Raw genomic sequence first — 25,697 nt, 5'->3', positions numbered from 1 at the left:
TTCCGAAAAGATTAATGAAATCTGGCTGTGTGATATTTTACTTCTGGACAATGCTGCATCTAGACAATAAGGTGGAGGGTTGAGTCATTATTTCCTGGCCACCGCCTTTTCAGGCTCGAAGTCTCTGGCACTTGTGGAGCACACCGCTCTCTGGTGGCTGTACAGCAATATAACATATAGCAATAGTGTGGGCTTTTTGAAAATATAAGGTAATATAACTTCAGTGATCCTCTGGGGGAAATGGAAGCACTGCTGCATTAAACATAAAACACAGGGACAGAATAATATGGGTCTCTGAGTAAATTCAATATAGAAAATAAAAAAATAAAAACAAATATATTTAGGGAAAAAAAGGCTGAGATAAAAAGTACTGTAAATCGTGCAAAAGGCCCTGAGGGGATGCATTGGTTGTGCAAGCAATGTGCAAAATAAGTATATATATATATATATGTTGGTGTAACTATGAATTGATGTATACATGTGCTTTGAACAAAAGAGGATTATCACAGGGTATCGGATGAATTAAAGATATGTAGGTGAATAAATAGCTGTGATAAATAGATTTAGATCTACATCGTACTAATTGCATTCTATGATTAAGTGCACCAGAAGCACTCCAATGCTTCTTGTGTCAGGGATTGTATCTTTAGAATTGTCTAAAAATATTTAAGGGACAAATTCTTGACAATGAAAAATGACTAATTCTTGTCATTACATTGCAGTTTTATTCTGAAAACTTTTTATGTTGTCCTGAAAAGGTGACCACGATTAACATCTCTCTCTCTCTCTCTCTCTCTCTATATATATATTAATTTTAAACTTACATGATGGCATATTTGCGAAATAATGTAAATGACATATGCATATCCTATTGTAAATGTCCTAAAAAGGCTATGCATAGCCTACATCCCAGGGTATAAATTCTGTTAGGATGAACCACAGTTAAATAGTACTTTGTTTATACACAAACAGTTTTTAAACAAGCATTTCATGGAGTAACTTACTTTTCATACAAAAATAGGTCACTTGTTATTTCCTATTCCTCGTTTCTTCTCGATTCTTCTCAGGCAGGCGAAGGCAAAACATACATCTTTTGCTTGTATGTTTGCAAGTAACACACAGACTGTAGGCCGGTCTGGATCAGCGTGTGTGAGTGGAGCGGATCGACAGAGACTTCTCCTCCCAGCTTCTGCTCCACTCCGGGTTTTACATTTCCTCATGGGCAAAATATTCACGAGAAATCAGAGACTTGACGGTTAAAAAACTTGCTCCTCGCCTCAGGCAGAAATCACACAGCTCCAACACTTTCATTCACATGAGAAAACACCAACTAACCATTGTAAAATAATACTGAATTCTATATTATATCGCCTGACATCCGTTAGAAGTCTACAGTTGGCTAACGAACTGTTTTACAACAATATCGGAACAATAAACTATTCTGAATGAATACAGGCTATTTAAATATTTCTTTGATATGCTGATTTTTTTGAACAGCATATTAAAGAAATGAAAAGCCTAACACTTAAGTAGGATATGGCTTGTGGTGTTCTTGGTAGTCTGCAGAGTTAGCGTTATTCCTCTTTAAGTAGGAAAAACATTCATCACCTTGAATTATCTAGAAACGATAAACATCGCAGCAGATCCCCAGAGACAGAGACAGGAGCGCCATTGGAAACCGGTTTGGTGAGCTAAGCGCTATAAACGCCATTCGCCCCCAGACCGTGAGGAGGCGCTGTTATGCGCCCAAAAACTGACACAAGGAAGCTTATGCCTCCGCTCCACAATAATATTACCGAAGTACAGGGAAACTGTAAGGAGCTCTCCCTGTTTAGATGGGATGGCAACTTTACCCAGCGAACGGAGGGCTTTTGCGCATAAGATTAACAGGTAGGTGAACTTTACCGAGTGTTAACCGGTTGAGGAGTCGTGCATTAGTTGTCCCGCGCTTCGGGACTGACTCGATTGGGAGAGATAAAGAGATCCGCCACGAGTTACACAGGGATGAACCTTTTGTTTAGTTCAACTCTCCGGGCGTCGCAACAGTGTGACACTGCAACTAACTACTTCTGTTTAACACGTGTACCAGTTTAAGTACTTTGTAACGAATGCATGGTGTATATCGTCTTTAAATCTTAAATAATCAGACTTCATGTGGGTGAAAAGAGGATGCATTGAGCGCCATGAAGTGTATGTAATGTGATAGTGATATCGTATTCAAATAAATATATCACAGGAATGAGCTTAGGGCTGGCTGGCTGTCTGTTTAAAAACACATTTAAGTCATAGCGCAGTAAAACTAAAGAGTTGTTTTTTTTCTAAAAGTTGAAACAGTTATAAACACTGGGAGAGTACAGTCAAAATTACTCAGTTGCTCAATAGAAACCCAATACATAGTTACAAACAATAAAGTAACAATTGTGGGATTTTTTTCATTATGTGGTAATTTTTAGGTAGATAGGTATAAAGAGAGTGATAATCCAGAAATTTCACCCGTTACATTTAATGTGTGTATATATATAGGATATTCAAGATCCGGACATTGACTGGGAAGTAGCAGCAGACTATCATGGAGAAAATGTGGATGGTGCAGTATTGGTCCCAGAGTTTGAGTGTTCCTTGAATGAAGAGGAACTGGCAGAACTCAACGCTCTCATACACCAGAGTGATCCCAACACTCCACTTACAGACCTTTATGTACTCTGCCGTGAGTATGTGGCTGGCAGATGCAACCTCTAGTGGAACTAGAGGACTACACCTTCAGTGGAACCCTTGGCTTTAGTGTAAGAGTTTTCATTTGCATTTGAACATACAAATGTTTTAATTGTACAAATTTGTACATGTACTAATTTTTTAATTACATTTTATTTAATTAGATTATGTAGCCAGTTGTACAGTTGTACATATGTACAAATAGGAATGGACTATGCTACAGTTTAGGTGCTTTAGAGTTTAATGTTTCATGTCTCCATCAATAAATACTTTTCAAAAAACTACCTGCAAACATCAATGCTCTCATAACAATTCATTTAAAGAAATGTGTTTTTCATCTTAACCTTAAAACCTTTGCATACCTTTATTGCAAAAAAAAAAAAACCCTGCAGAATTATTTTGCCTCCAGGTGAATGGGATTTTGTAAAGACGTCAGTGTTGTGTTTACATGTGTGGACGTGAGAGTCTGTAAGTGCGGCTTCTTGTTTAATTTTAGTGATAAAGATAGGAGTTTTTTTTAAATTATGTTATCAGTGTTTTTCTGCTGCTACACTACATTGTTGATATGGATATCATTTCTTAGGAATAGCACAGATGAATGATCATCATCATTATCAGGATACTGGATGCTCAAGGTAAGTGTCTTGATTTAGCCCAGTCACTACAGGACATGGTTATCTACATTCGTTCTTATAGGGGAAGTCCCATACTATATGCACACCTCATATGAAACCATTTTACTCCAGGATTTTTGAGATATGGGACATTATTACACTTTATGGGGCTATAAAGACCCCATTTCTAATAAGTAGAAAAAAAAACAATAGTCAGGTTGTAAATGGGACATCCCATATATGCACACCTCATATAAAAAGATTTTACTGCAGTGTTTTTGAGATATGGGACATTATGAGGGGTGACCCCAAATAGTCGACGATTCGGTGCTTCGATAGGAGGAGCCTAATTCGACTACCAATCTCACAGTCTACTCTATCAGCACAACTAAAATGAAGTCTTTGTACTGCATCCGAATACAACAAAACGCTATTTAACCAAATAAGTAGAACCACTGACTAGTAAGAGGGGTACCCAATCCTGTTTCAGGAGATCTACCTTCCTGCAGAGTTCAGTGTCAGTACTGCTCCAGCAAACCTGTCTGTCTGTAACGATCTATTTTTCCTGACTCTTAATTAGAATAGGTTTAGAGCTGAACTTTTAGTGAGATCTCCAGAAGCAAGACTGAGCATATGCAGTGTATTAAAAACAAAGTCAAAGATTTTGCCTGTGATTTATTTTTTTCAGTTTCAAAGACATTTTATTCATTTCAGTTTATATTTTTATTTTTCGTAAGTTTCTTGAAAAATTATGTTCATATTTAAAGGTACAAAAGTAATCCCATACAGGTGGCAGACGTTAAAGATACTTTGTGAAATACTAAATTAATTAATTATTAAATGGTAAACACAAAATCATGAAATGGTAAATGCTGTCATAACAATTTTAGAACCTTTGTTACTTGTTTCAGGTTTTGCTACTACACATCTAAATTACTAACAACATTACAACCTAGTGTCGACCAAATTCCTTGCTGTTGTTTATTGCCTGTGACATTGTGTCTTGAAACTCCTGGTACGTTCCCAGGTGTTTTGTTGGGAACGTGATGGACACCGCACAAGCATTGATGACTGGATAACAAATGATGTGATCGCCATAACGTGCATCACAGTCGTGGTCAAACTCTATGCGGATTTTAAACTCCTTTCTCTGAGTTTCAATCAGTGGGATGTGTGCTTGGCCTGTTAGCCACTGAAATAATTTGCATATGGTGATAAAATCAGCACTTCTGTTGCACATTCCCTGTTTTTCTGCAGCAGCAAGTTCTTCTAAACAAGATTGTAAAAAAAAAATTAACAACAGTATTTTATTAGTAATTAAAATGACAAATTAATTGATTTGTTAAATGTTATTCCACTCACCTTCATCCTCCAACTTTTGAATAAAGGCCTGCAAAAAGTTGATGATGCGGCACTCCCGATGACGTCTTAGTGATCCTTTCTCACTGAATATTGGAGTCATGGCAAGCTCTAGGAATTCTGCGTCAACCTAAAGAGTTTAGGGGAGAAACTTGTATATTAACAAGTGATACATCAAAAGACTTTCTCCATTAAAAATGGTTGCACATTTAAAAACCTTTTGCAAGTGTCCAGGTACAAAGAGCTGCTGGCAGGTCTCACTGTGTTCTGTGAGTAAGTCATGGAAGCTATACAGCTTCAACCCATCACGGACCTGCTGTAACATTGGAATTATCCGGACTGCTGAGTGCAGAATGATGGCACTATATAGAAAATAGACAAGAAAAAAATGTGCATAAATGAAGAACTGAAAATTTAAACCACTGCATGCACTGAGTTCAATTACATACTCTATAATGGCCTTCCGCTCATGGATAATGGGCCCAGTATACCCGCTTGCTAAAATTTTGTCAGACAGGTCTGCTATTGTATCTGTGCCTGCGGCATCAACCTGAAAATAAGGAGACAAATGTCCTACTGATACAGCTGTGAGGACTTAGAGACAGCTGTAAGTCTGTTTTTAGTTCTAACATTCAAAATTAAATACTACAAATAGTATATAAATACAGACAAATGTTTTTGTACAACCCATGTTAATTAAAATGTTTGGTTATTCTATCAGTTCCATAGAAGACATCCCAATGCAGCAACATGTTGTGCATGAAGAAGATTACTACTCCTTTCTTTTAAATGAGTAATGTGACCTCGTACATTTTCAACATTATAGGCTATAGTTTTAAACACTTTACTCATTCTTACTAATTCAAGCAATGATGCAAAGTGGGTGTTTTTATATGTATCTCTGAAAGGAACCGAGTGTCTTCAGAAAAGTTTTGATTGTATTTCAACTTTATCTGATTAAGTAGCGTTCATGAGCACAGCGCTGCTGTATTTACAGCCCTTACTGGGGAAACCGCTATATTTCTGATGTTCCAAAAGCGCTTCCTACTGGCAGAGAATCAAACTGGATTTCAATAAGCCTGTCTGCTGTTTCCTCACCATCCACCCATATAACCCTGTTTTAAATTAATATAATAATTTCTACTTCTGACTCATCTCTTTTCTAAAAAAAAAAAAAAAAGTTTTAAAGGCTGAAATGTGAGGTTTATCATTTTAGATATATTTTTTATTTTTGTGAAAACTTGTAAATCATGTTTTTACAGTCATTTTACAGTTCCAGGTCCCCTTTAACTTTGAGACCACACCCACCCCCTAGCAAAGAAACTCTTCTGATGCCAGATAGATGTGTGCGCTCGTCTGTGTGGAAGCCCAGTTTCCGAAGTGCCGAGGGAATATTACTGTATTTATTAGTTTTCTGTTTCAGGTATTAGAAAGTTATGTCCATCAATTTACACTGTAATGACGCCTGCAAACTCAAATCGTTCTGTTTTAAACTAAAAGACGGAAAACAGATAACGTTAAGCAGATGTATATGTGAGAAAGTATTATATATGGTGTTAAAAAATGAACGACACATTAATTATACATTTAACGAAATGCTCTTCTCTACAGTTAATTATTTATCTTGTGAACAAAGCGCTCAGGTGAAATGAGGCGCATATACAGCGGTCTGTCTAAAACGATCGACTTAGATCTTAGGATTTAAGAATCGAAGTCGATTCGTTAAAATTAAGGTTTTTGGTACGATTACGTGCACAGTTACACCCTATATAACATATATTATAAAACCCTTACAGATACTAAGATTTAAATATGAATTTAGAAAGAAAACTTACCTCTTTACTCTCTGCCATCATCCAATTCCAATTCTCCCTAGTGTTGGGAGTAGTAGACATATTAGGGAAGTAACACGTAGCATTTTAATTATATTTTGTTAAAATGAACGAAATGACTCGAAAAAAGATTCGTTCATTTTGCTGAACGAGACTCAAAGGTCCGAGTCGGTAAAATGATCCGAACTTCCCATCACTAATTCTCCCCGGCTTTCTGTCTCGTCAGGAGAAGGCCAACAACAGCCAATCAACAGCCAGTCAGACGACGAGCAGCCAATCAATACAGGATTTGGCCAGCAGCCAATAGCATTTGTTAACACAACAAGCATATGTTGGGCCCCGCCCCCTGACTGTCAAAACGTCCTGTGCGTGAAGGGTTCAGCTCGCGCGTGCAGAAATTACTCGCGCGTGCGGGCTCTGCTCGCAGTTTTGTTATTTGTCCTTGCAGCGTGCTGATGTGTGTACACAATCATATTTTTTGTGCTCGAGTTTGGAATTTGCCATTTCTTCAGGTTTACATTTTACGTGCGAGCTTTGTCACTATGCGCACGGTACTGTAATTCGCTTGCGCGCTGTGTTCACGCGCTTGCGCTGTTTTGTCCCACTGTTGACGCCATAAAACCTGTGCATAGGATTATGTTTCATGAGTTATTATCTTCAGTTATGTCTTCACCTCTGTGAGAGCAGACTCATTGTTTCTTTGCAGGATGTAGGAAAGGGTGGTGTGCTCCATTCTGCCCATTGCTTTGCTTTTAGAGCAGACTAGTTTTCCTCTTTCCTTTTGAAGCAGGAAATAGGAAACCACAGTGTTGGGTGGCATTCCTATAGCTCTGATTTTGCAACACTTAAAAGGTTACATATTTGTATGTGCTTAAAGGGTTAGTTCTCCCAAAAATGAAAATTAGCTTGTGCTTTACTCACCCCAGAGGCATGTGCCGCAGACGGCTCCGGGGGATGAATAAAGGCCCCCTGTAACGAATCCATGTGTTTTTAAAAGAAAAATATCCATATTTCAAACGTAATAAACACTTTTCTCTCACTTCCGCTGACTGTCATACGTGGAAGCCGTGCCGGCCAAGACAATTTTTAATATAGCTCCGACTGGATTCGTCTGAAAGAAGAAAGTCATATACACCTAGGATGCCTCTGGGGTGAGTAAAGCACAAGCTAATTTTCATTTTTGGGTGAATGAACCCTTATATTCTTCGCTGCACACTGTAAACCAATCAGCGTATTATTATTGTTTCAGCTTGACCCCGCTGGCCTGTCAAGCTTGGAGTTTGTCCGAACTATTTTTTTCCCTTCACAGTCGCAGCTTTATAATCTCAGAAAATGGTTAATCAGTGCAGTGGCTTGACCCCTGGGAGGGGGCCACATCCGCTCTTTGAACCACATCGGGGCTGCTTGAATGACAGGAGGGCCTGATACTGTAGTCGGCAAAGTTTTGTTAGCAGAGCAAAGTCTGGATTTGTGCTTGGAGATCAAGAACTGAAGCAGTGGTTAGGGTTAGAAAATGTGGAAGTATTTGCCCAAGACTCACTCATCTCCACATTGCTAGGATGTTGATATTGGCTGCCAGGTTTTGGCGTGTTGTTGCTAAGATGTTAACAAGTGCGCATTGCTATGCACTTGTTTGGGTGTTCTGGGTGGATGTGTTGGGATGCTGGATATATCAGTTATCGGCGGATATTAGAGATTTTTAATTAGGGCTGGGCGATATAGCTAAAAAATTTATCAACGATATAGCCTAATGTTTCAAATCGTTCGGTATCGATAATTATTGAAAAAACAAATTATAACCTTTTTTAAAACAAAGAGCAATAGAATAAATTTTTTAATTTAACCACTGTATTTTTAAATTAACCCAATTTATTGAGACAAACAAAAAACATTTTTTTGTTTTAAAAATCAAACACAAAATAAAAATTAAATATCTAATTTCTAATGTTTTAAGGAATAAACCTCCACAAATTCGTGACGTGTTTTCTAAACGTTTAAACTGTTTTAACATTGCATGGCTTTCTATACATCTCTTGTGTAAGACGTGAGTGCAGCAGTTGTATTTGTCCGTCTAAATCAGTCAAATTCGTCTTTAACTTTGTTTATTTTGTGTTTTCTCTTTTTTGGCCAATGAAATGCGCTTAAAATATGAGTATAGGGAGGTGGAGTGAGAGTTAAACTATAACTGTACAAAAGCTACAATCTTCCTGCATACATTACAGACCCACACTATTTGTATATATGTACTTCAATGCTAGTATGCAAAAACAGTAACGAAAAAGAGTAGTATGTCTGAATTCACAGTATTCATAAAATAGTAAAGTATGAAAAGTATGATGATGGATGATCTATTTCCACTGAAGTGTGCATCTGATGGACACCTTACTATCCCATGAGGCCATGAGAGAGGATTTATGAATAGAGTAAAGTGACACAACTAATGCTGGTAGGTCTCATGACAATGACAACATGACAAATGTAGTAGGTCGGGATTAAATGTATACTATACACACACATTTTTTTAAGGGTCGCGAAGTACCTACTCAGAGACTATGTGATTTCAGACACAGCCAATGCATCTTCTTTGTTTCTGTTTTATGATGGATGGCAACCAGCATTAAGGTGTAGGTAGTACGGCCAACTGCTATGGTGGCTGCTGCTGGATTGTGTGTACTGTAACATACCAATATTTCATTTTTTAAATATACTGCTACACTCCTACAGTACATACAATATCAGATACATGCTAAAATTTGCCTCAAATCCCCAACTCTAAAGTTTGAGCTGTAGTAATAGGGATACTTGCCTTAGCAAGCAGCAGTAATGATGGGGCGTGTGTGTTTCGAAGGGAACTGGAGCATCTGCAGCTGTGTGTGTGTATCTTTGTCTGTGAGAGCGAGACCGTTTGAGTTTGTTAGGGAGCAGCTGCAGGCTATCTCTGAGTGGATGAGGGGTTACTGGGTTATTGGGCTTTGTTGAGCATTAAAGCCTCTCATTTGCTTTTACTTCCCAAATTGGCAGAGCTGTGGCGTCCTGCCTGCTTTCTGCAAGCGGCTCAGCATCTCTTCAAACATTCTGAGTTTGGCCGTCGCCATCTAAGCAGCGGCTGGCTCTGGCCACTATATCTGATATGAACCCGTCACGCTGTCTGTGTCTGATTCGTTGTGATCTTGATCATCTTTGTGATATTTGGACATTGCATATGAGCTCCTGATGCGATTGTATGAAATCAAGTAAATATAATAAATGTCCCTTTCTGTGTCTCTCACAGGACAGTAGCGTCTGAGGTCAGGAAGCAGGTTTCCCGGGAATATGGCTCTCCGCAGCTGTCCAAAAAACGTGCTGGAGCTCATCAACCGGTTAGTGTGTTTGTTCATGTATATTTCTGCTTGTCTGCACACAGTCTTGTGGGCTCCTGCCAGGTCTTGAGTAAGAATGAGGGCGTAATTTAATGCTTTGCAAAATACTTGCTTTGATAAAAAAAAAAAAAGACTTTCATACAGAGTTTAATCTGGTACTATACTATATTATATTCGATACTCTTGTTCTTCTGAAATTTATCAGGACTAAAATGAATATATAAATATTTACAGTGCCACATGCATTTGCACTGGTGAGGTTTCACATTAAGAAACAAAAAATATTTAATTAATGGATATAAAGTGGTCCCAAAATGAATCTAGATATACTTAAAAATGTGTTTGCATAATATATACTATATTCAAATGTTTGGGGTCAGTATGTTTATTTTTTTTCTTCTTTTTTTTAGATGCATTAAATTAGACATTTATAAAGACATTTATAATACTACAAAATAATTCTATATCCAAAAAGCATTGTTCTATTGAACTTTCTATTTATCAGACAATCATGAAAAAAATGTGTCATGTTTTTTCCCCCCAAAATTAAGTAGCACAACCGCTTTCAACATTGATAATATTATAATAAATGTTTCTTGAGCACTAAATCAGCATATTAGGATGATTTCTGAAGGATCATGTGACACTGAAGACTGATGTAATGATGCTGAAAATGTAGCTTTGCAACCACAGGAATAAATTACATTTTAAAATATATTCAAATAGAAAACCAGCTATTTTTAAATTGTAATAATATTTTGCATTATTAATGATTTTACTGTAATTGGGATCAAATAAGCAAGCTTTGGCAAGTATTTAGAGTAAATACTAAGTATTTAGTATTTTTAGACTTCCTTCTAAAAAGGTAAAAAAAAAAAAAATACAAAAAATACTTGCTGATCTCAAATATTTAAACTGTAATATATCCAAGTGGCATCTATTTAACGATAAAAAGTACAGCACAAGTATACCTTTAAAGCAAAACATTCACATTTCTTTAGGTTTCTAATGAAAAAAACAATAGATATACTGTTCAAAATGAAAACAAAACTATTTGCACACTTTCTTGTTGTCAAAGTGGATCGTGTTTATAGTTAATGTGATTCTCTCCACCTGTGGTTATACCTGTTTGGACACCTGTGTGAACTCGAGTAGAAATGACTTCACACAGTCACTGAAAATCACCAGTTGATCAAAAGTCAGTGAGTCAAAAATGGCTCTTAAAAGTTAGTTCTGAGAAAAGGACTTTTTCGCAGTGTGTTTGCAAATGCCAGTTGGTTGGATGTTTTATATCTAATTCAATGACATGATATTTTTAAATGTGACCAAATCACTTTTGGGACCTCTGTATATAATATGTGATTATACATAGGAGTGAAAAGGGGAAGAGGAAATGACCACAAGCCACAATCACTTCCTTTTCTTTTCCCCTAACACAAGGTTATTTTTAAGTTTCCCCTGTACCCTTTTTGTGTATGCAGTGTTGCCAGTTTTGGGAAGGTTACTTTGGAAATGTAATAGGTTTCAGATTACAAGTTACCGTATTTAAAATGTAATAGTAATGTAATCAATTACTTTATTAAAGTAATGTAACTGATCACATTTAATTACTTTTTGATTAGTTTTCTACATTTATAACAAATGTTTTCAAATGTTAATCATTTTCAAACATTTAAAGCAGGCAGGGTTAACTTTACAGGATTCAACACTGATTACTGTCAGACTTTCAAAGTCCTAATTCACTTGAATTAAGATTATAACAATTTCATTTTAAAGCACAGCTACCACAAAATCAGACTTAAGCAGCTTACATTTATTTTGTAATTAAATTACGTAATTCTGTTACATGCAACTAGGTACTCCCCAACGCTGAGTGTTGGTAACTGTGAAAGTGTAACTTAATAAGCTACAAGTGTCTCATTTTGTATAGTTAAACTACAGTCAAGCATCCATATTGAAAAACTGTTAGCTACACTACATGTTACAAACAGCATGTAGATAACTGCCCTGAAACTATTTATGTGGATCATGTTACACAGAATCAAATTTTAAAAAGAGTTAATTGTACTACGAAAACATACTGTAACTTAAACTCAAAACATCTGGCCTCAGTGAAAAAAAAGAGCATTTGTTGAAACTAAGCTGATGAATGCTTAAATACAAAATAAAACAAATTTGTCATTTTATTTATTGTTAGAGTGAAGAAAGTTGGAAATAGTCTGAAAAAATTCTTTAATTATTAAACAAATTTAATTCATTTTTCGATACCAAATATTTACTGTGAGTAAACATAACATAAAAAATTATAATAAAAATGTACCTGTCCAAACAAAGGGGGTCAGTAATATAAAAAAAAAAGGTTTTATTAAGCAAGGATGCATTAAATTGATCAAAAGTGACAGTACAGACTTTTATAATGTTACAAAAGATATATTTATCAAATTAATGCTATTCTTCTGAACTTTCTATTCATCAGAGAATCCTGAAAGAAACGTGATTGAATTTGATCAAAATATTAAAGTAAACAAATCTTCAGATGATGAAGTGAATGGTATAGAAATGACACTAGTAAAAGTTAGTTTAATTTCTTAGACCCACAGGTATTCAATAATTTTGCCTTAACTTTCAATGTGAGTCTGGGTCCTGAGGTGACGGATGTACTCTTCTAGGTGCCTCTGACGGAGGTGGTGGAGCCAGTGGACTATGAGGAGTACGTTAGCAGCCATCCGCCAGGAGCGGAGCCTGGACTCCTCCGACAGCTGCTGGAGTTCCCCAGCGATGACCTGGAGCTGCTGCTGCAGGAGAGAGAGTGCGCCACGATAGAGCCGCCCGTCCCAGAGGAGGAGTGAGTCGCTCATCGCACACACAAACACACACACGCCACACTGTAATAGGGATATGCCGGTATCAAATTTTCTTGTTGCGATTAATTGCTAATGCTTTTATCACGGTATACTGTGTTATCGCGGTATTGAAATTAGGTCTGCACAATTAATCGAATTTCTAATCGCGATTACAATTACAGATGCCACAATTACGTAATCGTTCAAAGCGGCAATTAATTGTTCAAAGTCCACCTATGTTATTCTGTGTGCTTAAGATGTGTTTTTTTTCTTTTTACAGGTTATCTTAAGGGTTTTTCCATTGTTTTAATTTTAGTGATAGTATAACATTATAATACCATTCATATTTTTATTATTTAAAGAAGAAACCAATCCAAACAGTTGACATTTGAGCCTTAATGCTATAGAAAAGCACTAAAGGTTTTTCTCTTTGAGTGTTTTCAGCTTGTTTATTTTCATATAAAAATACGGCATGCAGTTTCTTCAAACAATGGTATAAACATCATTAAATGTAAATTGTGATAATCGTAATTAATAATCGCAATTACAATTTCAAGGGAATAATCGACAATATGATTTTTGTCATAATCGTGCAGCCCTAATTGAAATTTAGTTGCAAAAAAGTGTTGTCATAATACAGTATAATAACTTTTTTCTTATAACAAAAATAACTGAACATTTACATACAATAAAGCAATACACAAAAAAATGTATAAAGTTAAAAATTTTACACAGGTTAAAGTGCAAAAGAATTATAAAGACCAATAGGTATCACTTTACAATAAGACCTCATTAGTTAACCTTAGTTAATGCATTAACATTCACAATGAGCAATAGCTACATTTGCTACAGAAGTTATTAATCTTTGTTTAAAAAATACAACTCTTAGTTCATGTTAGCTCATTAAATAACACCGTTGCAACTTTTGATTTTAACAATGTGTTATTAAATATTGGAATACCTAAGATCAATGAATGTTTAGAAGAATTTTTCATTGGCAGTTTATGTTAACTAATGAAGCCCTAATGTAAAGTTTGACCGAACAATAAAGAATCAAAACACTTTCAAACAATATCTAGGGCATGTTTGAAAATAAATAGCCTATTAAGTCTAAATATTTACGTATTTGGCACTGTGATGAACACCATTGCAGAATACAAAAATCTGAATGGCTATTTAAATCATTTAAACACTTTCCGAAACAGAAAGCTGTTTTGTTTCCGGGGTAACAGCTGCATTTCTGCTGTTCAGCGCCATCTGCTGTCAGAGCGTGAATGTGTTTTCATCCAGAGCGTCTCTCACGCGCTCCGCTATGTGCTTCTCATCTGTGCTTGTTTACATCAGTGCGCACGCATCTTTGACGCAGCATACAGCGGTGTTGTGCATTGTGACCAGTTGATAGGGAAAATATTCTTAAAGTGCATTCAAAATTCTGAATAATTTATTATAAATAATTTTTCTCTGTATTTTGAAGTGCCCACGATAACAATATCGTGCATATTAATTACCGTGATATATCGCATCACCGAATACTGGCACATGTCTACACTGTAATGAACCTTGCCCCTTCCTCACACCCTCACTGCTAATCAGCTAATCTCATCATCTTGCTTAAACCGTGCTGTGCTGCCTGTCAGTGCACTGAGGGTATGTGGGGGGTTGACGTTATCTCTTTGTATTCACTGTTGATAGCTCACTGGACCCCAGAGTGAGGGATGCCCTGGGGGTCTACACCGACAACTGGCTCATCATCCAGAGGAAGTGAGTATTCTTCCTTCTACATGAGCTTTGACTAAAAATAAAAATACATACACAGTACCAGTTGAAAATCTGGACAGTAAAATCATCAGAACTGTGGAACACAAATTGAAATATGGCAATTATTTACTGACCAAAAAATTTTCAAGAAATCAAAACATCTTAGCTGCTCTTCCAGCTCAGCACACTTTCTCTCAGTAAACTTGCTGAGGTGCATCCTGGGATGTTTTGTAAACAGTTTTGAAAAAGTTTTCCATGTTTGGAGTCAGTAAGATTTTTTTTTTTAAACGAGTCTGTTATGCTTAAGGCTGTATATATTTAGTCAAAAATACAATAAAAACAGCAATATTGTGAAATATTATTGTATTCTAAAATACTGATCCTTCAGAAATCATTTTAACATGTAGTGCTTAATGTTATCAATTATTATTGGTGCTGAAGTATTAATAATTGTTCGTATTATTAGCAGTGTTGAAAACCGTTCTACTGCTTAATATTAGCACATTATACTTTTTCATAATCTTTGATTATACAAAGCTCAGAAGAGCATGCATTTGAAATTAAATATTTTATAACATTATAAAATATTGTTACTGTCACTTTTGATCAATTTTATTCATCCTTGCTCAATAGAAATACTATTTTCTTTAAAAAAATAAATAAAAATCTTATTGACCCAAACATTTGAACAGTAGTGTACTGTATGCTGGGTGCTTGTTGACTTTTTTTTTTTCCTTCATCAGTACATCTACTAAATTGAGTTTTGTAAAGAATTTAACACATAGGAAAAGTTTATGTTGTCTACAAAACTAATTTAAATAATAAGAGGTTTTGCTTAAAAGCCTTTAAACCAGAAGGTTTCAAGTTCCTAATAAACATCATTTGAGTGTGTCTGTGTGTGTTTTTGCTTTGACTGGTTGTGTACGACATGAATGCTTACTGGAGGACAAGTTGTTTAGAAAGTGGAAAGAAACATGCTGCTTTGTGGTCTCTCAGGTATCTGCGATACAGCACAACACAGACACCTCATAACTCTGAGCGGCAGCGGGAGAAACAGAAAGGACTCATCAAACAAACCTTTGAGCTGGATGAGGCCGCCATTGATCGGCAGGATGAGCAGGTAAAAGTACATAGAATCACACTAGTGCTTGGAGATGTGGCCTAATGGTGATACATTGAGTCACGGTGCTCATTTGGGTAGCACAGGCTTGTGATATTTTCCAATCACATTCCCTGTTCTTCTCCCAGTCATTTACTGTCATAGCTGTGACTGTACATATAAGTGAAAGTGGTTAAAAAAGCCTAAAATTAATAACAATCTCAACTGAAAAAAGTCTCTCAAGCTATTTGGTTTTGTTTAAGTAAATGAAAATAAATTGATGCATATAAATAGATAAGAGATCATTACAAAATAATAATAATAAATAAAACCCTCAAGTAAGCAAAAAGTCTCAAACTATCTTATTTTTTTATTTTTAGTTATTTAATTAAATGGCAATTTTGGGCTTTGTACAATAATAAATGGCTTTGTTATTGTTATGTTTTAGTCTATTTAAAATCAAAGTTTACATTTACAAAGTGACAAAAAGGCAATAAATAATAATAAAAAAGTCCTCAAGTGAGCAAAAACTCTCAAACTAATTTCTTTTATTTTATTATTTATTTTAATTGCATTTATTATTTAATTAAATTCACATAAACTTGAAATTGCCTGGATAAATTATCACATGAGCAAAGTATCTCAAACTAATTTGTTTTATTAATTGATTTATTAAAATGTTATTTATTATTAAAATGTACGGATGTTATAATACCTATAGGAAAATACCTGTATTATGGTGATTATGGTTTTTGTGAAATTATGAATGGTTGTAAATACAATATTTTATTTTATTGTTTTGAATGTAAATAGATTGAAGGGCTAGTCAAACCAAAAATTCTCATGTTCTCATTCTCACGTTGTTCCAAACCTGTATGAATTTCTTTCTCCTATTGAACACAAAAAAAGCTTTTCTTCAATTGCTGGTAGTTCTTTTTTTTTTTTTTTTCATACTGGAAGTCAATGGCTACCTGCAGCTGTTTGGTTACCAACATTCTTCAAAATATCTTCTTTTGTATTCCACTAAGAAAGAAACTCATACAGGTTTGGAACAACTTGGTGGTGAGTAAATTGTTCATTTTTGGATGAACTATCCCTTGAAAGTAAGGAATTAGTTGGATAATTGGTTGTTATTGTTATGATCATTATAAACATGTCATTATAACTTTCAGAAGGGTTCTCCTAATGCAGAGTTTTGTCTGGGGCAGGATGACTCAAAGAGGCACTCGGTGTCGCTGGATGACACGCCGCGGGGGAGCTGGGCCTCCAGTATATTTGACCTGAAAAACTCCACTCCTGATGCGCTGCTGCCTTCTGTGCTGGAGCGCACGGCTGCGGAGGACATGGACTGTCGCAATGCCGAAAACCGCCAGCAGTGCCGCCACGCTGATCTGCTGGGACTTTACCCTGCGCCGGATGAGGTCTGAAATCATTACACACAGTGTGAGATAGAAAGTTCAGGACTATATGCGAAAGAAAGTAGAAAAGGAAAGTAGAGTCTTGTGTGTAGGAGACGATGAGTAACACTCAACACTTTTATGTAGGAGAGCTGTCAAACGCTGAAGTTCAAAAGCAGAGACGTCTCTCTGATGATCCATCTGCGATTTTGTTTGATCTTGTCAAACAACATCTTTGTCTTCCCTCCGTCTCTTGCTCCTCCGCATCGTCGCTGCTCATCCTCTCACTTTATGTCTGTGTACACATTGTTTCTGATGACTGAGCAAACGTTGCCATGGTGCTGCTGACTGAGTCGTAGTCATGATGATGGTTCTTTGCATTTGACAGGACGAGGCCGTCGAGAGGTGTGCCATTCCAGAGGTGCCCAAAGAGCACAGCGGCCAGAGGATCATGGTCAAGTGTTTGTCGCTCAAGTAAGGCTCTCAACCTCCCCATTCAATCATGCAGTCATTCAGTTGGTCTCTGAGTGGTTGTCATATTACGAAAACTATTACAGGCGGAAATAAAAAATGAGTGTTTGCAGAATGACGAAAAGTAAAACTATAAATATACACACAAAAAAAATACTGAGAAAATACTTTTTATGATTCAGTCAGAAGCTGTTTACTTTCAAAGCTACGAATTAAATGTGGGCAAAATTGGAATGGCGCATAAAACGTTTGCGAATAAAGCACCGTTTCCATCCAGCGAGTTGAAGAGAACAAAATCGTCACTTCCTGATTAAGTTGCGCTAAATATCACAAAGAAAAATTACCATTTTCTGCAGTAGGAAAAGGCACTGTATATAATAATTTTGGTATACAATAAATTACGACCTTCAGAGCACGCAGACGAAACACGGTCATGTTATTTTATTTTCGGAGCCTGCTGTTTGGGAACGCAGTTCTGGGAGTTAATTATAACGAAGCACTTTGAAGAGACTTTGCTCAAGCATTTTAGAATGACAAAACTAGCATTTCAGATGCTGTGCAATGAGATCGGTCCGTTGGTTGGTCCTGTTTTATTAGGGCTGGGAAAATAAATCGATGCATCGTGAATCGAGAAATGATTCCGCATAGATTCTGAGATTTTCCGAATGGATCGCGATTCTTTCTCGAGTCGATTCTGTGTTTAGTTTTGAACAGCAGATGGCATGCATGCTTTAGAAACAGCCGTACTCTGCTTGTTTCCAAATCCTTACACACACTTGAACCTAAAATAATCATTCATAAAATTCGAAAAGGTTGAAGCGAATTACAAGGATGTTCACAGTGGGCTGTTTTTACATTAATCTGGCGTCATAAAAGCATTCTGAGCCGAGGTGAAATTACAGACTCAGCCTAAAGCACAACCACTCTTCTTCATGAGCATTTGAGTGCGGATAAAAACTAGAGTAGAGCGCCATCTGCTGTTAAAATCTAAGCTCAGACTCGATTCCAGAGAATCACGATGCATTCGGAAGATCTCAGAATCGATTCTGCATCGATTTATTGTCACAGCCCTAGGTTTTATGTTGTCCCATTGCGAAGTCACATTGATGCGATTCGGTAAAACTGTTTCCATCGTAATTTATGCACATGTTTTCCTACCGGATAAGAAATTAATCCGACTTAGTTAAAGGCACAAGTTTTTTTGTGTGCATTTTTAGAACTTGTGCACTGCTTTTTTTTTTTATTTTATGAAACATCCAAAAATGCGCGTAAATATTGGTGGATTGAAACGTAGCTAGTGTTGGATGGGTTCATTTGGATTATTTCCTCGGCCTGACTGGAGTATTCTGTCAAAAATAACTTCCTTGTCACTGTAAATCGCTGTCAGTGTGAACGGCCCTTTATTCTTCAGTTGGTGACTGTATTGATTGATTGCGATGTAACACACCTTCTGGTTACACATCCACCCTGAACAGTTAAGCCAGCTGCAGTATGATCTGACCTGCTGTGGTTGTTCTTCTAGATTTGAGATCGAAATCGAGCCAATATTTGGATCACTGGCTCTGTATGATGTCAGAGAAAAGAAAAAGGTACGACTGTGTGTTCTTAACCTTGAAATGCTTGGGATAGTTACTGAAAAGTTCAAAGCTGGTTCCTGTAAATGAGATCACGATCATTGATATGCCATTTCTCTTTCACATCCACGCTCAGATTTCAGAGGATTTTCACTTTGACCTGAACTCGGATCAGATGAAGAGCTTGCTGCGACCCCACAGTCCACACGTAGCCATTTCCACACTGGCGCGATCCACGATCTTCTCCATCACATACCCGTCTCCGGACATCTTCCTAGTCATTAAGGTATGACCAGCAGGGGGCGCAGTGCCACATGTCCTTTAGGGCAGTGTTTCCCAACCGGGGTGCCGTCTGTCGAGAGCAGGTGCCACAAATTTGTTAAAATTTCCAAAGGGTGCCGCGACTAAAAAAAGGTTGGGAAACACTGCTTTAGGGAACAGAAGGTCAGAGCAGGACAAGAGTTTTTTTGTAGTATTTTCTTGCTGTGCCAACATTTTTTTCAGTGGCCTTACCACAAAAATGTGTATATTTTATAGAATCTACATTTTCTGTATTTCTATTCCAGTATACGCTACCTTTCAAAAGTTGGTGATGAGTACGATTTTCTTTATAATAAATAAATACTGCTATTCAGCAAAGACACTGAAAACTGATCAAAAGTAACAGTAGACACATTTATAATATTAAAAAAGATTTCCGTTTTTAAATAAATGCTGTTCTTTTGAACTTTCAATTCAATAAAGAATCCTGTAAAAATGTTTCACAGCTTCCTGAAAAATAACAAGCAGCACAACCGTTTTCTACAATGAATTTTACAGGAGTCATTCATGACTTAAAGTTTTAGAGAGGAGTCAAACCACACAAGCAATATTAATGCCTGAAAAAGTCAAGACTGCAAGCCAATTCAGATGCTGTTGCATAACCTAAAGAGGGTTGTGCTATAAAGACAGCCCATAAATACTGATTAAAATTAAACCGATTTGTCGGCAGGGATGGTCCAAAATTGGTCAAAAGTCTGAAAAGGCGGCCTTGAGTGAGCAGAGGCCGGGGGATAAAGTGAGGAACGGCGGCCGGCTTGAGTGAGCGGCGGTGGGCGGGCTTGGGAACGGCGCGGCCGGCAAGATCTTCTTTATGCACCAAGAGCTTGTAACACTCCAAAGAGAAAGGAAAAATTGAAATCGCATCATATTACCCCTTTAAGAGAGTTAAGACATTTATAATGTTACAATATATTTCTGCCACTTTTTGTCAATTTAATGCATCCTTGCTGAATACAATTATTATTTTTATTTATCTTTATTTTTTTAATCTAATGTATCCCAAAATTTTGAATAATAGTGTATCAGTTTCCACAAAAAATATGAAGCAGCCAAAACTGTTTTCAACATTGATTAAAAAAAGCACCAAATCAGCATATTAGAATGATTCCCGAAGGATCATGTGACCCTGAAGACTGGAGTAATGATGCTGAAAATTCAGCTTAGCATCACAGGAATAAACTACATTTTAAAATATATTCAAATAGAAATACCAAATCAAATAAATGCAGTCTTGGTGAGAATAAGAGTGATAAATGATAAATCTACATCTAGCCCCAGACATCCTTGTTGTTAGCTCTGCTGTATTTGCGTTTCAGCTGGAGAAAGTGCTTCAGCAGGGAGACATCGGCGAATGCTGTGAGCCGTACATGGTCATGAAGGAATCCGACTCCACTAAGGTGCGAGTGAACATTTACATGAGGGTTTTTGCTTGAGTATTTCATCAGACACATCTGGCATGATTATGGTATCCTCTGGATTTCTCAACTTGCTCTGGACTGCTGCAATATTTGTTAATCTCCTTCAATATGAGCAAGGTCCAGTAGATGCTGGAGCCTGTGTCTGTCACTGTACAATTCTGTTGCCAAGTTGCTTTTTTCGGCTGTTTGAAATTGCACGATAAATGCTGCTCACCCATCACCTTTACACAGGGTTTGTGTAACAACCCAGATGGATATTCTGAAATGATTCAGTGGTTTTTACCTTTATGTGTACGTACAGCATAAGGAAAAGCTGGAGAAGCTGAGGGCTCAGGCTGAGCAGATATGCACTAGGCTGGGTCGTTTCCGCATGCCCTTTGCCTGGACTGCGATTCATCTGCTGAACATCGTCAGCAGTGTTGGAGGCCTGGACCGCTCCGATTCAGACTCGGACACGGGTATTAACCAGAGTCAACACATCTGAACTCAGCTGAGTTTTTACTTTTTATTGCTTTCTTATAACCAGTCATCTTGAAGATATCCCTGAAAGTAACACATATAAGGGCCAATATATTTACAACTGTACATTTCTATATTTTGAAGCCTTTTTCCAATATTCAGTAAATGTGCTACATTATTTTAAGACATTCTGATCCAGAAATACATCCTCAAGGTACTTTATTTTTTATGTACATGTGATGTAAAGTAGTGAAAAGTTTTTTCTTAGTTTCTTGAGCCACGGTGCAACAATAAACAGAGCCAACAACAAATTAAAGACGTGTTCACACACATAATAAAATCTAAGAAAATATCAAGAAAAACTATGTGAATAAAACAGAGTAAAAAAATAGTAGGTAAATAAAATAGAACATAGTAGGGAAAATAGCGGAGACGAGTTTTATTCAGCAAAGAAAAAGGGAAAGCGTAACTTTCTACACTGAACCATTTCTAAAATTTAGTAGCTGTCATAAAAATTTGTTTTTGAGAAAATGGATTTGAAAGATTCTAAACAATTTGTATAAATTATTTGATATGATTTGATATCAAATTTATTAAAACGTACTTTAAATAATTATAACATCACTAACAGTTTAAGTTCATATATATAAAAATATATAGTGCATATATTGAAAAATATATGCATTTTTCTTGCTATGAGCTATGGACACTGGATAAATTTACTGAGGTAAATATAATGTTAGGTAACAAGTTCTGTACAAGCTGTTTTGTTGACGACATCTGTGATTTAAACACAGATTGGACCATTGCATAGATGATACTTTTCAGTAAGTTTACCCTTATCTTTAAACAAACCCTCATGTATTTTACATGCTGTAACTTTCAGTAAAAATGCAGGGTATGAGGAAGAGTGCAGTATGCCCTACATGTGTTTGAGCAGCTATTCTGGCACACACTACATTAAAGAGCATCAAAACAACAGTTTATTGTTTGAATTTCCTGATAAAATTAACATAATTTGAAAGCTGTTGTTTAAAAATATAACAAAACACCAAATTATAAATTATAGATCCAATAATTCCCCCAAAAATTGCTGAAAATATACTCACCATCAGGCCATCCAAGATGTAGATACGTTTGTTTTTTCATCTGAACGGGGTTGGAGAAATTTAGCACTACTTTGCTTGCTTCACAGCTCACCGATGGATCCTGTGCAGTGAATGGGTGCCGTCAGAATGAGAGTCCAAACAGCTGATAAAAACATCACAAGTAATCCACATGATTACATTTAGTCAGAATCAGAAGAAAAATATACACAGATCAAGCACCATTTACAAGTGAAAACCGAAGCGACAGTTCGAAGTTAAAAACGCCTTAATGTTTGATTTGTTTATTGCAAAACATGCAGCTTTTCACTTTTTTATTTTTGGATTACTTGTGGATTATTGTGATGTTTTTATCAGCTGTTTGGACTCTCATTCTGACGGCACCCATTCACTGCAGAGATTCATTAGATCCTATATTCACAGAGTTGGTTAATTTTATATGGCTAACAAAGTAATATTGAATATACATATTCTATGTGTCACCGAGACCTAGTTGCATGACACTATTATATAGCGAACAACATTTTGTCATTCCTTACAGAGCGTAAGGGGACGTGGAATGAGAGAAAGAAGAAAGGATTTGAGAGGATGAGTGTAGGTGAGGACATGTGCAACTTTACTAACTTCCGTCCAGCGACTCTCACTGTCACCAATTTCTTCAAACAGGTCAGTTCTCTATTCATGCACATTTCTGATGGTAGTGTATTACCACGATGTATTATTTACCCACTGAATGAATGCTGAGTGTTTGTGTACTGCTGCAGGAAGGGGACAGATTGAGTGATGAAGACTTGTATAAGTTCCTGGCAGACATGAGGAGGCCGTCGTCTGTCCTGCGTCGACTCAGACCTGTGACTGGTACCTGTCCGCACTTATTTTGACCTCAGCAGTTCTATTATTTAAGCCTTTTCTCACACTCTGTCGGTCTCTTTCTGTCTAGCTCAGCTGAAGATAGACATCTCCCCGGCTCCAGAGGCCCCACACTACTGTCTGTCTCCAGAGCTGCTTCATGTGAAGCCTTACCCTGACCCACGTGTGCGCCCCACCAAAGAAGTGCTGGAGTTTCCCGCTCGCTACGTCTACACCCCACACACTACCTACAGGTCAGTCCACACACATTCCTGTCAAAGAGCAGCTAATATGTGACCCTGGAGCACAAAAGCAGTCATAAGTAGCACGGGTATATTTGTAGCAATAGCCAACAATACATTGTATGGGTAAATCTCCATTTCAAAAAATTGATCCTTATGACTGGTTTTGTGGTCCAGGGTCACATATAGGTATCATGGAGTGTCATAAAACTACAATCTGTGTCGCCTGAATTCATATGATAGCTGATATGATATGATAGCCGGAACAGACTAAAATTTAAGCCGTTATCCATTTTATTATCTTTCCCTCTACACAAATTCACAAATCCCGTTCATGTTTGCGTTAAAAAAATTTAATTGACACCAAATCAGTCATCATACTTCTATTAAAATGTTTACGTACACTACCTTTTAAAAGTTTGGGGTCAGTAAGCTTAAAAATAAATTTGTACTTTTATTCAGCTAGGATGCATTAAATTGATCAAAAGCAATAGTAAAGACGTTTTATGTTACAAAAAAATCTATTTCAAATTAATGCTGTTATTTTGAACTTTCTGTTAATCATACAATCCTGAAATAATGTATCACTTCATTTCCGCAAAAATATTTAAGCAGCACTGGTGTTTTCAACATGAATAACTTTTTCAACATGAATTTTTCTTGAGCACCTAATCATCATATTAGAATGATTTCTGAAGGATCATGTGACACTGAAGACTGGTGTAATGATGCTGAAAATTCAGCTTTGCTTCACAGGAACAAATGACATTTTAAAATATATTACAATAGAAAACATTTATTTTAATTCACAATAATATTTCACAATATTACTGTATTTCTGATACATGTGAGCATAGGAGACGTCTTTCAAAAATACTAACTGACTGCAAACTTTTGAAGTGTTAAATCTCCATCCGGTTTCCTTGTATTGAATATATCTATTCTTATGTGTTAGATGGAATAAATGGTGAGTACATCATGACATTTTTTTTTTTAATTTGTGGGTGATTATTTCTTTCATTTAGCCAAAATTATTGGGTAGTTTCATATTTGCCCACCCATTCAGCCATGGTTATGTCTGCATTGATTCATCTGTGGAGAAGTTTTTTTTAATGATTCTGAAAATATAAACTATGTGAGTATTTATTTAAAACTATGCGTGTACTGATTTATCGTACAAAAAAAGACCAGGAACATTTACGTAGAAAGTAAATAATTTTATTTTGTGCCGTATTATATTGTTTCAAAACATGAAAGAAGATGCATAACTTTTATTTTCCTTCAGTTATAAATTAGAAAGTATTAAGTTATAAGTTACATATATATTATGATAATTATGTTTTGTGCTATTATAAACATTATTCACTACAAAAAAGTAGCTAAATATTTGTAACACACGAATTTCATGCAGCATTTCACAGTTTCAAATGTTTCACAAAAATTCACTCTCGTTAAGGCTTCATGAATGAGGCCCAATGTGCGTATAAAATGACTGGCAAAGTGGACATATGTGTCATATTTATCACATGTAGCACATGAGATCCGTTTGCAGTGCCGTGAATGGAGTGTTGATGAGAGTTGATTGCGCTTCCTCCTCGTGTGATTTTTAGTGGTTACACCATATTCTGAAATGAGAAGCAAGTACTGACATGAAACGATGATTTTACGGGCGATCGCATGTTTACTAGCAAGTCTGCACTCAGGCTTACCTGTTTCTGTAAATCAGCCAGTTGCTGGTTTTGATTCTCCAATTTCAGTTTCTGTTCTTGTGTCCACTTCATCAGGTCCTTCAGGTTAGAGATGTTTTTAAGTGGTGTGCCCTGTCAGAAGGAGCTTATTGGTTATTTTCAGATAAACTGTAGTGTGTTCATTGAAAGGCAGTTCTGCATCTTCACTACCTTGATCTTGTCTGGGACAGAGCTGTTTAGGTTTTCCTCCAGGCTGGTTAGTTTTTTCTTTAGCTGTGCCTCTTCCAGCTCTACCCTGGTGACTGTATCTCTGTTCTCATGGACCTGAATCTCCAGTGCTTTCATCTGAGCCTGCAAACAGACCAGCTGTTGAGCACACTGATCCAATTCCTTCTGGACCCACAGATCCCAGTACACTAACTGAGAATTACAGCATAATTATATTAGTTAAATTAATATAATGAGATGAGAAATAAAATAAGACTGAAAAAAATCTACACCGTATTAATGAAGTTAATTAAACCTTTGTTTTATACAATATTTACTAAATTCTGTGTGTGTGTGTGTGTATACATATATATATATATATATATATA

The 25,697-nt window shown here is 36.5% G+C and overlaps 1 protein-coding gene across 1 annotated transcript in view; it reads left to right on the top strand.

Annotated features, from left to right (window-relative positions):
* The first annotated feature begins 1,765 nt into the window (after positions 1-1,765).
* The window catches only part of LOC107703354 (dedicator of cytokinesis protein 7-like), a 76,603-nt gene continuing 52,671 nt past the window's right edge, over positions 1,766-25,697 (top strand). Inside the window, exons 1-14 of the mRNA XM_016505946.1 lie at positions 1,766-1,890; positions 9,789-9,876; positions 12,546-12,721; positions 14,412-14,480; positions 15,474-15,597; positions 16,785-16,997; positions 17,362-17,447; positions 18,967-19,033; positions 19,155-19,304; positions 20,656-20,736; positions 21,059-21,215; positions 22,864-22,988; positions 23,087-23,180; positions 23,263-23,425. Of these exons, the coding sequence (XP_016361432.1) occupies positions 1,841-1,890; positions 9,789-9,876; positions 12,546-12,721; positions 14,412-14,480; positions 15,474-15,597; positions 16,785-16,997; positions 17,362-17,447; positions 18,967-19,033; positions 19,155-19,304; positions 20,656-20,736; positions 21,059-21,215; positions 22,864-22,988; positions 23,087-23,180; positions 23,263-23,425 (1,643 nt within the window). The 5' untranslated portion in view covers positions 1,766-1,840. The remainder of the gene's footprint in view (positions 1,891-9,788; positions 9,877-12,545; positions 12,722-14,411; positions 14,481-15,473; positions 15,598-16,784; positions 16,998-17,361; positions 17,448-18,966; positions 19,034-19,154; positions 19,305-20,655; positions 20,737-21,058; positions 21,216-22,863; positions 22,989-23,086; positions 23,181-23,262; positions 23,426-25,697) is intronic.

Source organism: Sinocyclocheilus anshuiensis, unplaced genomic scaffold (genome assembly GCF_001515605.1).
Source record: "Sinocyclocheilus anshuiensis isolate Anshui unplaced genomic scaffold, SAMN03320099.WGS_v1.1 scaffold58, whole genome shotgun sequence".
NCBI classification, from domain to species: domain Eukaryota; kingdom Metazoa; phylum Chordata; class Actinopteri; order Cypriniformes; family Cyprinidae; genus Sinocyclocheilus; species Sinocyclocheilus anshuiensis.
The sequence above is the reverse complement of the archived record's forward strand: the minus strand, read 5'-3'. Positions and strand labels throughout refer to the sequence as shown.